The following is a 17,148-nucleotide window of genomic DNA, read 5'->3' on the forward strand; positions in this document are numbered from 1 at the left end:
ACAGTGGGAACACGGCCCACGTTTTCCGATTCCGAAAAGCCCAAACCTTTTCTGCTTCAACTAATCCCATCTCTCCCCATTTGGGGCCTGGGCGTACAATGTCATTATAGACTAGCAAACAGTGGAGAAACGTGCATGGAACAGGCAATACTGAAGTATTCGCTGAAGATGCGAGTATGGAAGGGGACACGTTCTGCCCTTGTTTGCTCCCTGAGGTGAGCCAAGCGTGGGCACCCCTTTTGCTTGCTCTTGCCTGGGCTGCGCCCCAAAGAGTGGCGCACCTCAGGCTCAGCCCTTGGGCTGCGCTCTCCGGTGTTCAGCTCAGGGCAGCAACTGCCCTTAAACGCGGTAAATGAATAAACAGACCGTGTGAAAATCAAAGCGGTGTGTTTCTCTTTCCTCCTAACTCGGTCCCTTCCTTTTTATATCTTTTTTTTAATTTCTGAAGCACGCAGAGGTGTTTCCACCAGCAGGGGGTCGCTCGTTGGCTCTCCCGCCGCGCTCTCCTTCCGATGCTCGGCGCAGCCATCAGGGCTCCGTCGCCGCCTCCTTTTCCCCTTCCCCCGTTAACGCGGACGCCGGAGCAAGAGGCCGAAGCAGGCGCGGCGGGCCCGGCCTAGCTCGGCTCGGCCCAGTTGAGCCCGGCCCAGCCGCAAGCCCCTCGCCGCTGCTGCTGCAGCCGCCCCGCTCCGGCTTTTGCCTCGCGCCCCGCCGCCTCCGCGCGCGCCGCCGCCGCCGCCTGGGCGAGGGGAGCCCGCGGCGGAGAGGAGGACGAGGAGGAGGAGGAGGACGAGGAGGAGGAGGAGGAGGAAGGGGGGGGGGAGGGGAGGGAGGGGTGGGGGGGGAGCGCGCGCCTCTCCGTGCGAGAGAGGGCGCGTGCGCGCGCGGGAGAGAGAGAGGGCGGGCGCGAGCCCCGTCCCCGTGCGGCCGCAGAGAGGAGAAGCAGCAGCGGCGGCGGCTGGCGCGGCGGAGCGGCGGCGAGGCTCTTGTTTACCAGCGTTCACTCTCCGTCGTGCACAGGGAGCCAGCGCGGAGGAGGAGAAGGATAAGGGGGGGAGACGCGGCAGCAGAGCGCTGCAAACCCCGCTGCAAGCGCGGCGGCGAATTAATTGGGAGGAGCAGCAGACCCTTCCCCCCCCGCCCCCCTTCCCTCCCCGGAGGAACTACAGACCCTTCGCAACAAGCTCCTGGGCTTTGACCTTCAGCAAACCGGATCGCCTTCCTCGTCCCCCCGCCGCCCCCCCGGCTTACACACACACACACACACACACACACACACACACACCTCTTCCCGGCTCCCCCTCCCCCTTTCTTGGGCTGGGCAGCGCGAGGGGAAGGTTTGCAGCGCGCGCACACCCAGAGGAGGAGGGAGAGGGGAAAAAAAAAAAAAAGAAAAAAAAAAAAGGAAAAGGATTTACAAATTCGCTGGGTGGTTTTTGTTGTTGTTGTTGTTGTTGTCGTCGTCCTTCCCCCCCCCCCCCTCCCCCCCCGCCCCCGGCGCGATGGCAAGGCGGCTCGGAGGGATGCGAGGAGGAGAGCTGCGGGGGGAGGAGGCGGGGTGCTGAGCTGCTCCGCTCGCCCTGCTGCTGCTTTGTGTGTGTGTCCTGGATTTTTCTTTTTTTTTTTTTTTTTTTTTTTTTTTTTTTGAGAAGGAGCTTGTGGCAGTGGCGCCGAGGAGAGGAAGAGGAGGAGTAGGGGGGAAGCCTTTTTAATTCATTTTCGTTCCAAATTCCGCATTTCGAGCCTCTGCAGCCAGCCGGACTTGTGTTGTTGTTGTTGTTGTGGGTGGTGGTTGTGCGTGGGGTGTTTTATTCCCCCCCCCCCCCCCCCCTTCGCTGAGCGGGGAGAGGAGCCGGGGGGATCCCGCCAGGGCAGCCCCGTCCCCCCGCGGAGGGACGGAGAAGCTGTTGTTGTTTTGTAATAAGATTGTCTGGGTCGCACCCCCCCACTTCCCCCCCCCCCCCCCTCGCAGCCCTCCCAGTTTTTGTGTCTCTGTGTGTGTCTGCGCGCCGCCTCTGTGTGCGGTGTTTGAAAATGGAGGTTGAAGATGCAGACTGCCAGCCCCGATGTGCCTCATGTTTGCGACTCCTGTGCACGATGTACCACTGCAGCCAGCGCTGAGGAGAGACGGCGGCGCCCCCCGCCCCGCCGCCCCGGAGCCCGCCCCGCCGCCCCAGAGACAGCGTCGCCCCGGGGCTTTCATGCCTTGTTGTTGTTGCCGTTAATACATCTTGAATATCTGTGTATTTTTGGTGTGGTTGCTCCGGAAGATCAACACCCAGGGACCTCAAAAACCCTCCGGTTTGCCAGTCCGAAGGGTCTTGTTTTTTTCATTTCTTGAGGCAACGTGGATTTATTTATCCTGCCCCGCTTCTCGTCCGCCTTTTGCCTCCGTTGTTTTTAGAGGACGGGGAGAGAAAAGAAAGCGAACAGTTTTGGACTTTTTTTTGTTTTGTTTTCGGAAAGGGGGATTTTGTCCAATTAAAAAAAGAGGAATGAAGTCTGGCGCTGGAGGAGGGTCCCTCGCCGTCGTCTGGGGGTTTCTGCTCGTCTTCGCCGCACTTTGTCTGTGGCCAACAAATGGGGAAAGTGAGTATGGTGCGTGTCGGCTGGGGGGGGGGGGGTCGGCGAGGGGCCCCCGGGCGTGTGAGGGACCCCGGGGTGTGTGTGTGTGAGGGGGTGTGAGGGCGTCAGCTGCTTGTGTGGATTTGGGGGTGTGAGGGGGTCGGTGAGGGGCTCCCTGTGGGTTGGGGGGGTGTATGTGTGTGAGGGGCTGAGGGGGAGTGTGTGTGCTGTTGAGTGTGAGGGGCTCCCGCTATGTGTGTGGGGAGTGTTGTGTGTGTGGGGGCTGTTGTGTGTGTGGAGGTGTTGTGTGTGAGGGGCTCCCTGTGTGGGGGCTGTTGTGTGTGTGGAGGTGTTGTGTGTGAGGGGCTCCCTGTGTGTGTGTGGGTGTGCATGTGTGTGAGGGGCTCCCTGTGTGTGTGGGGGTGTGCATGTGTGAGAGGGGCTCCCGGGGTGTGTGTGTGTGGGGTGTGTGGGGGACTCCCTCTGTGTGTGGGGGGGGTGTGTGTGGGGGGTGTGTGTGTGAGGGGCTCCCTCTGTGTGTGGGGGGGTGTGGGTGAGGAGCTCCGTGTGTGTGGGGGGTGTGTGTGTGAGGGGCTCCCTGTGTGTCTGTGTGTTGAGGGGCTCCCGGAGGGTATGTGAGGGGCTCCCTGTGTGTTGGGTGTGTGTGGGGGCTCCCTGTGTGTGTGTGTGTGGTGTGTGGGGAGGGTTCCCGGCGGGTATGAGAGGGGCTCGCTGGGTGTGTGTGTTGGGTGTGTGTGAGGGGCTCCCGCGGCGCGCGCCGTTTCCCGCCGCGGTGAGCGGATTTCGCCCCTGCCCGCGGGGATCTGCGTGTTTTCCTCCTGTTACGCGTCTGCTCCTCGGGCACGTTTAACGACCCGGGGCTGCACGTCTCCCTCCCCATCCCTTCCTTCGCCGGCGGTGGCTGGCTGCTTTTACACACGGGGTGGGCAGAGCCGCAGACCCCAAGCCGGAGGAGGGGGTCGCGATGCCCATCCGTCCCCTTCTTTGTGTTTCCCCCACCTGACCCGCGTACTACTCCTGCCCCCCCCTCCCGAGCCCGGCGCGGTGTCTAGACCTCTGCAGCCAGGGCTGCGAGCTGCGTAGTAAACACTTGCAGGCTGGGAAGAACTGTGCTTGCTTTCCCCGCATGGCAAGAGCTTGATCTTTGTCAATATTTAGAGGCTGTATGCAATAACCTGCCATAGTGAGTGAAGAATTCCTGGAAATAAGCGCCTTGCCTTTTATTGCCGCTTTACTGCCGAGGAAGGATTTCACTCGCTCTGCTCGGGGTGCAGAATTACGGTGGCATCCCGCAATCTAAAGGTCACAGTCTGCTGTTGTTGTTTTTTTAAAAAAATTAATTTCTCGGTCGATACTTTACGTTCGTGCATAAACGGAAACGTTTGATGGCGGGATGGGCTATAATCTTAAAGGTGATTTTTGTTTTTCAAGCAGCTGTTGTTGCATCTAGCATGAAGGTTTGTGCAGCTGATTTAGCACTGTGCTTCCTCCGTGTGTGCCAGTGCTGCACCGAGAAAAACGTGGTTCATTGTGCGTGACCGCGCTGCCAGCAGCCGGGTCCCCAGCGCCCCGAGCTGCCGGGATCCCTCCTGCCGTTTCGTGTCTGTCTGTCTGGCTTGCTTGGGAGTTGCAAAAGCCCCGACTTTGTTTTTGTGCGTTTCAAACCTGTGATTCTGTTGCAGTGCCCGCCCCCTTCGGGCGCAGGGGGAAATAAAGGGGGCAGGGATGGCTGGCGCTGCCATTGATTAGACTGCAATCATCACCGTATTAATCCCGGTGCTGATCAGTTTTCTTCTGGTATGTCGGACTCAGGCTGGATTGAGGACCTCTTGCATGAAATTAGCCTTCCCTTGTTTTCTGGGGTATTTCTGTAGACAGGGAGATGGTAAATGTGCCTTGGAGCCCAACCATTTTAAAAACTGCTCTCTCTCCTTCGGCGTTTGCAGAAACAGGGATGTTTCCGTACTGCATCTTGTTGCTTTAATTTCTTCCGCTGTGTGTTTTTCAACATACTCCTTGAGCTGTTGCTGTGTGCCTCTCGCTTTCAAAAGGATACGCGTTGTTGGAGAGAAGGAACGGAGAGATCAATTTTCTCCATTTTAAACCTAAAGGGAAAGAATTTAGGAGCTAGACAGGCTTCTCTAAAAGTAGTAGTTCCAGGTTAAAAAGGAAGGCACGTTCTTTGGATGCACTGACAATCAGGCTAACTAAAAAAGAAAAGTAAGAAGCACATAGATGGAGTCAGTAATGCGTCTTGAGTAATACTGTGTTTCATTAGCCAGTGAATGCCAATTAACTCCTTGCAAATTAAGGCCCAACGTAGGCTTTTGCGCTGTAGTGGCAGGGCCAGCTAGGGCTGGAGAGCCGCAGTCTTACTTCCACGAGTTGAACTTTTTGGCTAGAGCTGTTTTCAAGAGGAAGGATTAATCTCTTGAGTTTAAAAACAAAACCCCAGTGCCCTTCTTCAGGGAAGGGCTTACACAGGATCGAATAGTGTGGAGAAACAGAGCAGGAGAGGAGGAGGAGATCTGGTGTGTCCTTAAACGGCTAGGATACACGCTTACAATTTTTTTTTCTTGTCTTACCTGGTACAGAACACCTTCAAATAAAAATGCTCGCCCAGCTCTGGCAATAAAATAACACAGGAACAGTATGTTAGGGTTTTAGGTTCCAGTCCTCTGAAGTGTTTGCGGTTTCCACTTAGCTAAAATGACCCAATTAAGAACCTCCCAAATGAAATATCTTCTTCTGAAGAAGATCTAAGCATTTAAATATGGGAAGATATGCTGAAAAACTTGTCTTAGCTGAATACTGTCTCTAATCGATCGTCTTTGTAGTTTACAGTTTAATAGCCTTTGTTTTCATGAGTTATTGCTGAAAGAATTTTGCTGTTAGGGGGAAAAATGATCTCCAGAGCAGATGTTTTGCATCTCTTCATATTCTTCTCTCTCCCCACAATAGTGGAAGGAAGATTAATCTTAATTTTTATTTGTTTTTCATATATACTGTGTCGTAGCTAAAAGGCACTTCCATTTTCGGTCAAACAAGCAAGGCATTCCTAAATAGGAATACAAAGGAGTTACAACTGGAGGGGAGAGACCCATCCCTTTAATGCTAAATTATCTAAAATCTGTTTGTGGTTATATGACAGAAACCTCTTTAAAATGCAGGTAGCTTCAGTGGAAAGCTTCTGATTGAAAAACAGTCATAAAAAAATTCTGAGAATTTCCTAAGATTTTCTTTAGAACAGCACAAAAATAAAAAGACCCTTGATTATGATGAAGTATGTGCTGGTGTAACTGCATTTGATGTATAAAGCTACAACTGCTGGAGACTCTTTCATCCTTGGGGTGGGTTTAAGATGAAGCGTAAACAGAGTGTTTTCTACCTTGAGCTTGATGGGGTTTTGATTTTCACCCTCGTGTAAGTTTACAAAGGGAATGTCTAGAAGGGAATGAGTTAAACATTTAGAATAAAAATAGTGGTTTTAGGTTTGATAATACTTCAGACTGATGGATATCTTGATGGATCTGTTCATGTTAGCTCTGAGCTTTTGTTTGTCTATCCAGGTTATATTTTGTGTTTCTGGTGTTAATAAACAGTAGCTCATGCTGTGTGTTTAATCTCTCTCCCAGGTTGCTTAGTAAAAACCCTCATGACCTCCCGAGTGTCAGTGTTACACACACCCAGCTTTCGCATCAGCGTTGCCATATACGCCTAGTGGTTAGTGAAGGTTGTTACTGGAGTTGGATAATTCCTCCTGTAATTGAGGTTGTGAATAGAAAATGCCAGAGCATTTAAGGAATTGGTGTCAGCCGGGTTCACCAGAAAGAGGAGAGGAGGAAAGTGTTCAGGGAGTGATGGTGATTGGAGTCCATGGGAAGGAGCAGTGAGCCCGGCAGTACTTTGACTTTTTTGGTTGTGTTAGATTGTACTTTCAAAGCATTTCCATACCAGAACTGGAGCAAAGGCTTGCATGACTCAGAAACTGAAAGGGTTAGGAAATGGTAGTGACTTAGCTAATATCAGGCAAAATGTGTTGAGAATGTGAGAAGGCAGAGGAATGGGTGTGGAAAGAAGATGTATGTTAGAAGTTTCAGTGCTGAACCAACTTTTGAGAGAGAAATACTCTGTGTAAAGTGAAGGAACTTTAACTTAGTTCTTAAGTATGTTGTGAGAAGTGAGGAAAGGAAGGGGCTACAGAGAGTGAGAAGACAGATCAATTAGTTTAAATTCAGTACTACAGAAGGCATGATTTATTGGGTTTAGTAGGGAAATTGCTCAGATTTGATAAACTGTTATGTTAGTTTTTATGTCAGCTTTTCCCTGACCAGTTGTTCCTTCAAACTAATTCTAGAGTATAGTTAAAGCACAGCTCCCGTGACACTGAAATTGTTTTAATCTTGAAATATACACGCAAAATCTACTGTTGAGGAATTTCCATGTGATGATTTTTGAAGCTGTCTTCATTGGTAAATAATTAATTTCTATCAGTATATGTTACCTTGGGAAAAGTTGATTCAAATCCTGTTTAATTTTCTGCTAAACTGGCACTTAGTAAGAAAATCTTGGAGGAGAATGTCTTCAGTGAGGAGAATTTTTTTTAAGTATCTAACATCTAGAATTAAAATACATAAATACATTTCTGGGCTGAAACTGTTAGCTTTAAAGGACAATTTCAATTGATGTTTAACTGAAGCTTTTTTCTTCCCCAGTAATTTTTTTTTTTTTTTGCTGAGGTAGATTTTACCAGTGATCACTGGACCTACTAATTCTCTGAGACCAGAAGAGGCAGTTCTGTTAAATGATTAATTATATTGTATGTATGTTCCATCTGTGTGAATTGTGAGCTACTGCAAACTTCATTGTAGAGAAGTTTGTTTATGGTCCTGAACTTTGAGAGAGAGAGGAAATAATATATGCAGGAAACCTGTTTTTCTCACAGTGGATGTTAACTTTATGATCCCACACAGAAAACTACTTACCTAGCTCATCATCTGTAATGGTCCTAAAGTTCATAACTTACAAAATGTGCTGAATTAAATTATTTTTTAAAAAAATTAGACTGTTTAGATTATCTGTAGTTAAATTAATAAACTTCATGAGCATTATTTTACTTTCTTGAAAAGGCAATGACTGAGAAGCAATGGCAACTTTCTGAAAAAGTTCTTTAAGCTTTGGTTTATGAAATTAAATACTTTATTTGGATTTTAGTGTAAAGCTTTCGCATTTGGAAATGCTTTGTGGTGTTATCAAGTAGCAGCTGTTTTTTATTTATATGTGTGAGTGCGCACATAGGAATGGATAAACTGCAGTTTATTATTGAAAACTATTGTGTATGCTAAATTTTAAAAAAAGCTGCAGTTTGAGTAATTGTCTCGAGAGTCTCATAATTAAAGTTGTTGCAGATTTGTAGTTTCAGTTTATTTCAGATCTTTCTGACACAGTTGAGCTTTTAAGGTTTCTGGGCTTAGGTGGTAATGGAACATGCTGCTTTTAAGAGTTCTGTGTTCAGAAAGACTTCAGGAATGCAATGATGTGTTTGAAAGGTAGAAATACTGTTTTAGTATTTTGATATATTTGACATGTATAATTTTTCTATCACTAAATTGTATAGACAGCTCTTTTGTGTAGGTTAGTTGGATTAGTTTTTATGATTTATGAAAGCCACTTTAAAAAGAATAGTTTCAAATTTTTTTTTATTGTACAAAAGCAGAGTTCAACAAACAGTAGTTGATGAAGACACATTTGTGGTTGTTAGTCAGCCTGTCCTGTGTGGGGTTTTTTGGGTTGTTATTTTCCCTCTTAGCCAAGTCATGACAGGTACAATCTGGACTGATTTCTGTAGTACTATATTTGTCTTTTTTGTGTCCAGAACTGTCTGGGTCAAACTTTGAGGACCAGCAAACGATTAGCAACATACAGTGTTCATTTATATATTTCTGTGCTCTGCAGACAGAGCTGTACCCAGTTTCAAACTCAAAAATAGGCTCTAATTCCTTTAGGCAGGACTGGTTGTTTCTGCTGAATAAGTTCGATAATAGTTTGATTTATTCATTAATTAAGGAGATGCATTCTCACAAAACTGGTGTTAGCATGGTGGTGTATTGTGAAGGTTTAACTTTAATTTATCAGTGAAAGTTTTTCTTTTTAACCTTTGCAAATGCTAAATATGAGCAGTTCCCTTAGGATATCTTTCAAGACATCAATTAACTACTTCAATGTTGAGATCCTCAAGAAGCGGCACCAGGTTATTTAAAATGTGCTGAAAAGCAAAATTGTTATTTCTTTATTTACAGATTGATTTGCATGACTTGTAAGCTTTAATGTCATATAATTTTATTTAGTAATTTTGGAATATCCAAACATCTCAATTTCCTACTACCCTGTTTCTTTCTTGGTAAATTTGATGATATGAGCAGAAATAAGCATCTATAAGTTTCAGTGACTCCCCTGATAGTTTTTCAAGGAGACTGCTGTCTTTGACCTACTCAGTGATAAGGCACCTTACACCCCAATAAAGTACTAAGATTATTCCTCTAGAAGAACGAATCCACTTAGTAAATATTTTGGTAGAACAGCAAATGTATGCTTTTGTAGCAACACAGTCATTTTAATAATAACTTGAAGCAATAATGCACATTAAGATTGTCATTGAAGAGAAGTGCTGACCAGATTGTGCTTTAAGAACTTCGTGCTATGCTGTTGACTTAAGAAAAAGTGTACATTACACAAATAAGAAACTTTTTAAGGAGGAAATTGGTCAACTGCACATGTATGCTTTACTGTAATAGTTCATAAAATAGGTGTGTGTCCTGCTTTTGTAAATACTTAGTTTGTGAAGATGTGTGTTTTGGGCAAGTCCAGTGACCTAATGAGTTCCATTTGCTGTGTGTTGCCAGTGAGGCACATGTTCCTGAAACAGCTCTGTGACCAGTCAGGGCGAGTGTTATCTGCAAACCTCTTATTGGTGCCATTACATGCTGTAAAGATAGCTCTGTTTACTTGGAAGTGTGAGCATCAACTCTGATCAAAACACTTTCTCTTAACAGGTGGGCTTTTTTTGGAGTTTTTTGCTGAACACCCCTTCTCCCTGTGGAAGGGAGCAGTGGCAGAATGTGACAACATCAGGCGAATGGAGAGAATATTAGACTTCTTAATGCTTGAGGCAAACTTTAAATGTGTGGGTTTTTTCCTGCTGTTGAATGGGTGGTGGGTCATTTTTAATGATTGTTTCTAGAATCTTGATAGTTTTTCTCCTTCAGTATGAAGAATTCACAAATTAGTACACTACTCATTTAAGTCAGCTACTTATACAAGTGGAGGGTTTGATTGGAGGCAGGAAAGAATTTTTTGAAGTTCAGAATGCATGAAATGAATACATGCTGAAGTAGTCAAAGATCCCTTGTACTTTATCAGAGAGCAGTCTGCTTGAATGAAAGGTACTGTACCTGCTGTTAAGTTTATAAACTTGGTTTATACAGATTACTTTTTAAATTATTCATGATGCTACATTACAAGTATATCTGACAGGTTTAAAATAAATGGCTTGATGGTAAGAGGGAGCATGCATAAATTAGAGCTGGGATAATGTGCTCTTTGAAGTTTCTCTTCCATTTGTTACTACTGGAATACAGTAGGTAGCTGCAGCTGAATGTGTGATTCTCAAGTATGGAGCACATGATTATCTTCAAACTGTGTTATAGTGGCAGTTCTTATGCAAGACAGATGAGATGAAGTGGCAGGGAGGTCTAAGGTGCTCACTTTGTATTTAGTTATATACACATTTCTGCTGAAACGTGGAAAGTATTTCTGGTATGAAACTTCTGTAAGCACAGCAGTTGAAAGGGTCTGCCAGTAGCTGTGTGTTTGGTAAGGTTAGGATAGCATCATAGTTTTTTATTTACTTTTTTTTTGGTAGCATTGCTGTGGTTTTGTAAGAGGTGTTTTAGCAAGGTGCTAGGAGGGTCTCCATTATACTTAGTGGGATACTATATCTGGTTTGCTTATGGATCGTGGTACTCAGCTTGAGAAGTCTTCCTGATACGTATGCACAGGAGAACTTCGCAAGAGCTGATCTGTTGTGTTTGGGAACGGTTACTGGTAGGGAAGGAGAATCCCAGATATCTTGGGTGCAAAACTAGTTTCCCCAAATAGAAATGGACACAGTACTGTTTTTTCTGATTTTATAGACATTATATTTGAGAAGCAAGTTCCCAAAATGGTTTATGGTGTAGAAGAAACCCTAAAATGCTGTGATGGAGTAGCCCTCAAAATAATCAGAAGTTTTTTTGAAAGTGGAAGGTCTTAACAGAGATTGATAATTCAAATCTTAAGTCTTAATCAAATGGGTACAGCATTTTGGAGAAAAGTCTTGGAGTGGTTTCCTCATTATCTGCATTGCCTTCAGTTTAGAGTCGTCTCCACATTTTGTCCTTCTACAAATAGTATGTTTAGCTTCTCTGCTGCTCTTGTCACATCCCCTTGGGTCCCTCCATGTGAGAGTGGTATGTACCTTGAAAGGCTTAAAAGCACATTGCAGATACCTGGCAGAAGAAGTGAAGGCACTGGCGCTGCACTGTTGGAACACACACGTGCCTGCACTGCTCAGCTGGTATTAAGAGTAACATTTGGCTGTAGTGTTAGAGTTGATATTGCAATGGAAATACCTTGTTTGTCCTATCCCCTGTGCTTTTTGCCAGGGCAGAAATTACTTTCATTGCTGTGTTATTGTTATTTTCTCCTGGGGCTTCTGATGTGTAGTTAAATTGTTAGTGTTGTCATCTTCAGTCAAATTTCATGTATCCCACTGGGGATTTGGTTTGTTCTCCAAAATACCAATGGAGTTAAATGGTGTGGATTGTTCTCATTAAGTTTTCAGGTGGTTCTACTTTTCTTTTAACTGAGAACCAGTGCTGAGAGACACTTAACATGACGATGGCACAAACTGTTAAGAGTTCACAGACCCACTGGGCTGGAGTGGGGATCCCACTGGAATTGCCATGGTGCCTGGCTGCCATGATGGGATTTTTAGCTGCTGCTTCTCTCCAATGGTTCTGTATCCCCAGCAGGTGGAAGCAGCTTGTGGTTCTGTATTGATTGCAGTTAACATTATCTTGCAGTTCATTGTGGCTAAAGTTTTGTGGTGTTTTGTTTTTTTGAGATGGATGTACATTTTATTGGTCCCTTGCAAATGCCACATCTCCTGCGAAGTACGGAGGGAATGAACATCCAGCTGTGTTAAGAGATGTGTGTAAGATACTGTTATTGTGTGTACTTTGTTCCTCGTCATTGGACCTGAGAGGTACTAAGACTGGCAGAAGGAAAGTTGCAAACCAGTAAGATGTATGACCATTTGTGTGTGGAGAAGGATGCCAAAAGTCGAAGGGTCTGTTAGTCCTGTTGCTCATGCACCTTGGGTACGGAGATTTTGTTTTAATAAGTTATGCTTATATTCCCTTGCAGCTCTTCCAGTGGCTACACCCACGATGGAGGTTGAGTCTATGCAGTTGTTACTGTACAAAAGAGCAAAAATGGGGTTTAAGAAAAGCACGTTTGTTGTTCCAAACTTGAGACTTGGCTTGGTTTGAGACTGTGACTTGAGCCTGCCTGGGTCCTGTCTGGGAGTGACTGGAGGTTTTGGTTGTATGTTTGTTTCCTTTGTTTGTGCGCTAATAAAATGTTTGTATTTTTGTCGTATTGGAGTAGGCTGACTACGTGGACAAATATTTTCGTTGATACTGTGTCTCAACAAGGGGGATGTAATATGTATTTAATACTTAAATTAGGTTATGAGAGTCCCTTTTAAAATTCAAGCTTACATATGCTTCGCTGGGTTGTGGTTCTAAAATGTGGCCAGTGTTACCAGTGAATGAACAAAGGTCCTTTCAAGTTGGTTCAGTTGTTATCCTACAGAAATAAGGCACAGAGAGAGAAATGCATTTGAGTGTGTGTGTATGTGGCAGTGGTTCTGGACTTCAGCAGAAACATGTGTGAAAAGGACATCTGTTTTTACATGGTTTGTGTTTTGTGTATCTCTCGGTAGTTCATTGTTTAAAGAAACATGTTGCATTAGCTGTAAGGCTTTAGTGCCAAATGCCCACTGATGAGATGTATTAGGGTTTTGTTGTTCCCAAGCCATACTGAGAAACAACAGCTTTACAATTCAACACATTTGAGGAAGATTACAAAAAGAATTTGGGGTGGATCGCAATCAGCACTTCAAAAGCAATAGCTTTGGAGTAACTCCGCTATAACACAGCACAGCCCATGGAAAAACACTGTCATCTTAACAGATGCAGTGTTATTTTGGAGATTCCACTGTATAAATACATGGACTGTGGTTAAATTGTGATGGCAACAGATGCAATCTCAGTTCTCAATTCTTTCATCTCTTTAATATTTAAGAATACCCCATAAAGTAAAATTAAAAAACAGCACCAAGGCTGAAAATATGCCTTCTGTAAATTGTTGGGGCTGTACCTTTTGGGCCTTGTTTCATTTCAGATACGTCACTGCTGATTAGACTTGGGCAGAGTAAATGCTCATTTCTGTGAGGGAGTCTCTGCAAGTGCTGCTACTCACGGTTTATTGTACAATTAGCATATGAATGGAATTATTCAGCTACACTTAAGAAATGTCAGCAAGATTGAAGTCAGAGTTGGTTAACCTGGCAAAATGATATTTCTAGTATTTTTCATGAAAGAAAGTGATAGTGTGAAGACAAGAATTACACATTCCACTGGCTAAGCCAGCATTGTCTGAGGATTTTCGTGATGTTTTTGTAGTTGATATCAGTGACTTTATTTTTAAATTTGTCTGCAATACATTGCAGTGTTTGAGAGTGAGAGAATTGGAATGTGGGAATCGGATGTTGTATCGTAATGCCACACAGTTGTGTTCACATTTGTTTTTCTTTCCAGATTTGGTTTTGTTTAAGCACTGATTTGACAAGTATAAACTGAGAGCAAGGGTCTCTTTGTTTTTTTTTATGAACAGCAAATAAAGCTTAGCAAGATGTTCTTATCAATGCATTCACCTCTATCCATCCACTAGTTGGGTAGAAAAGCCTGAAGGTAAATACTGTAACTGGATTTTAAAAAGGGACAGATAATTTTTGTGAGCAACAACATTGGTAGTCATGCATGCTAAAATAGGGAGTGATCACATCTCGTGCTTCAGAAGCTGACAGTATGCAAGGGTTGGGAAGAAATTGTATTCCTCCTCCGGGTGTTTGTATTTCCCTCCCCATTTGTAAAATACAGAAATGCTATCCTTGAGGGGTGGTTAAGGGGCTTGGTTTTTAGAACACTGACTTGACATCAGATGCTCAAGTGACTTTGTCATCCAGGTGATGGCACTTTCGCTGGGAAGCTGTGCATTGTCAGGCGTTTGAAGCAGCAGAAGTATGAGGATGGGGGTGTTGGAATCAGCTGGCTCATAAGGAGATAGTACATTACACTAAAAATAAACACCAGATCTTCACAGGCGACTGTTGAGATTACCTGGTGTCACATGCAGTTAGAATGAAACAAAAGTTGAGGTTGTTTGAGCATGGTTTGGCCTCCCTGTGAGGATGTGCTGTGATGCTGTCTGTTCGTTCCATAGGACTTCTCCTCATTCTCCAGGAGCAACCGCTCACAGAAGTGTGCAGCTCTTTAGTGTTTCTTGTTTGTTGCATGTATGGCCACAGGCCTTGTTTACTGCGGTATCAAAATACTGTGCTGACCTCAGGATGACTGTCACTGCTCATAGTGTCTCATGTCTCGAGTTCATCGTTAACACCCTCGCAGCTTCCCCCAGACCTGGTAAGATGAAGTGATGTGAATTCTGTTTGATTAGGGGGAAACAAGTGGGGCAGAAGTGAAGAGCAGAGGGGCTGAGGACATAATTGCCATGTCCACTGATTTTTGCAGGGGGAGGGAGCTGCTTTTACGATGTCTGCATACCCTGGTTGGGTATATCCCCCTCTGTTCTCACTCTCCAGCAATACTCAACCTGTCGATGGTGTCGCATGGTTGCTATGTCGCTCCTTGATGTCTTGGTTGAAGAAGAGCATGACTGCAAGGCTGGCTTTGTTGGTGTTGAGCCTGGTGCCCAGAAAGTGATAAATGTAGTTTTAGGCGGTGGGTCTGTGGCATGCTGTGCGCAGTTGTAACTGCTGAGATGTTCAGATGGTGGAAGAGTTCATTTTCCTCTCAGCTGATTTAACTAGCGAGTTAAACTGGTTCATGGAAGGGCACGATGGGAGCCTGAGGGGATGGGATTGTGTGGTTGAGAATGGGGTGATGGCAAAGCAAAACAAACGGTTGCTTTAGCACAGTTCTCCAACGAGCAGTTACTCTCTGCTTTTCACGTCTGTACCACGAAAGGTGGGTTTTGGTGACTTAGGCGTGCATCACGCGGGCCTTTGGGACTGGAAGGGGAAATACTTCCTCCAGGTTAGGGAGCATTTGGTATGTGGATGAAGTGTCTCTGCATCAGCTCTGAGGTGCAGCATTGCAACCAGCAAGGGGCAGCTGCCAAAGGCAGGGGCTTCTTACTGAAATGGCTGTGAATCTGAACATGAGGATTGGTGTGTGACCATCCAGCCATCTTCTCCAAGTAGCTGAATTATTTTTGTTGAAATATGGGGAGTTTGTTTAGCAAAGACATGCTTCAACAAAAGCTGCGGATTGAGTGCTTGATGAATGTGGTAGTTTTACAGAATTAACAATTCTGATGCTTCTATTGGGCACTACAACTCTATATAGTTTCATAACCTTCTGGGGGAAATGTCATGAATTTTGGTCCAATTTATCCTTTGAGTTTATTCTTTAGTATGAAGGCCTCAGAGCACTACTAGCGTATGAAAATTTTTTCTCTTTTATTGAGATGGAGTGATTTTCATAGTGAGTTAAAACAGCAAGCAGGAAGAGATTGCTTTAAATACACAGTTTTAATCTCATTTTGCATATTTTTAGCTGGATTTTTTTTATTGGCTCACAGCTGTTAGAACACCTTGATTAGCAAATACAACCTTTTTGGAAAGTACAGGCTTTTTTGCCAGTGAAAAGCATTTGCTATTTCTACACATTCATGTAAATGATTAGATGCCTTGGATACATTTACTCAGATCCTTAATTTTCACATTTTTAAGTGACAAAATGGCAAATGATGTATTTTCTGGTAGATTACTTCTCATTTGTGTTATTTTTTTATTTGGATGGAAAATGGAATTTTAATTGAAATGCAGAAAATCTGAATTATGAGAATTAAAACTTCAAGTATGATGGGCAGGCATGATTTAAAGAAACATCAACAGAAAAAATGGTTTGTCATTGTTTTTCAGAAGTTTAGAGCTAATAGATCTTGCCCACTGACTACTTCACAGGTTTCTATGCAGGAGTCCTTTTAAATTTGGGATTAAGTGCTTGTTGAACTGAACGGATTGAGTAAACTGAAATGAGGCACTTGCAGAAGTAGCTATTGAATGTGAAAACTATCTTAATATTTCAACAAAGGGTGGCTCCAAGAGAGCACTGAACAGTAAATTCACCAGCCCAAACTTTTTTGTGTAAATTATATGCTTACTATTTTTATTTTATTTAAATTACAGTAGGCATTTGCCCTAATATATGCTGTTATAATTTCATGTTAGATTTGTAATTAAATTTATTTTTAGAAGAATGCAGTTAAGTGGTTTATATAAAATGATTTTCTATTTTTGTAAATGAAATAATTGTTTTTATTGACTTAATTTCATGCAATTTTTTTTTTGACTTGGAGGTTATGTAAGGAGAAAAATTAATGATTTGAGAGTATTCTCATAATATAAAGAATAGAAGATTCGTTGCCACTAGTTAGGGGCACTGGTAGGCAGAGTTAACTCTTGTTTAGGCATGTTCAAACTGAGTGATGGATGTTATAGAATGTGGTACAATGGGTTTATATAATAAATTTTATTGATTATTCTTCCTGGTTAAGGTATTGTATCTGCATTTGAAATCTGACAGGGAGGTAAGAGTTGGTCATAATGTGGTGATATCTCAAGATGCCCAAATGTGTCACAGTCCATGGCAAATCTAATGGACAAGTGCGTGTTAATTGTGTGTGAGCCAGATTTGCTATTTTTAATTTGGCCTCGCTATCCTGTCTCTTCACAGATGAAATGTGAAGGCTAAGGGGAGTTGAATGATGAGTCATTATTGAGTTAGTAAAATCACAATTGATCTCCATTTCCTGTTGATTCCAAAATTACTGAAGTGTGAAAGCTGAGAGTGACTGATGACTTCTCGGAGGGGAGTTTGAGGGTGGAATGTGGAAGTGACTCTATCTAAAGTAATTTAATGCTGCCCTGGGTATTAGTACAAAAATGTCTATAGTGAGAACAGGTGTGTGTCTGAGATGGGAGGCTTGGAAGAAAGTGTGATGGTCTGGCTAGCTGAGTTACCTAGAAGTAATGATAATCTGGGCACTAAAATATGCTCCTCAGCAAGTTAGGGGGCGAAGAGGTTTCTTACGTGGCTACTGATAGAAGTTTAAGATTAAATTTTTCATTAGTCTCCTCAGTAGTGGAGATCT

General features: G+C 44.1%; 1 protein-coding gene across 2 annotated transcripts in view; it reads left to right on the forward strand.

Annotated features, from left to right (window-relative positions):
- The first annotated feature begins 845 nt into the window (after positions 1–845).
- IGF1R (insulin like growth factor 1 receptor) overlaps positions 846–17,148 on the forward strand; it is a 194,480-nt gene continuing 178,177 nt past the window's right edge. The window contains exon 1 of one of the 2 annotated variants that reach the window (XM_074836931.1): positions 846–2,589. In XM_074836931.1, the coding sequence (XP_074693032.1) occupies positions 2,496–2,589 (94 nt within the window). In that variant the 5' untranslated portion in view covers positions 846–2,495. The remainder of the gene's footprint in view (positions 2,590–17,148) is intronic. The other variant, XM_074836929.1, reaches the window with a different exon arrangement.

Source organism: Strix aluco, chromosome 12 (genome assembly GCF_031877795.1).
Source record: "Strix aluco isolate bStrAlu1 chromosome 12, bStrAlu1.hap1, whole genome shotgun sequence".
Taxonomy (NCBI): domain Eukaryota; kingdom Metazoa; phylum Chordata; class Aves; order Strigiformes; family Strigidae; genus Strix; species Strix aluco.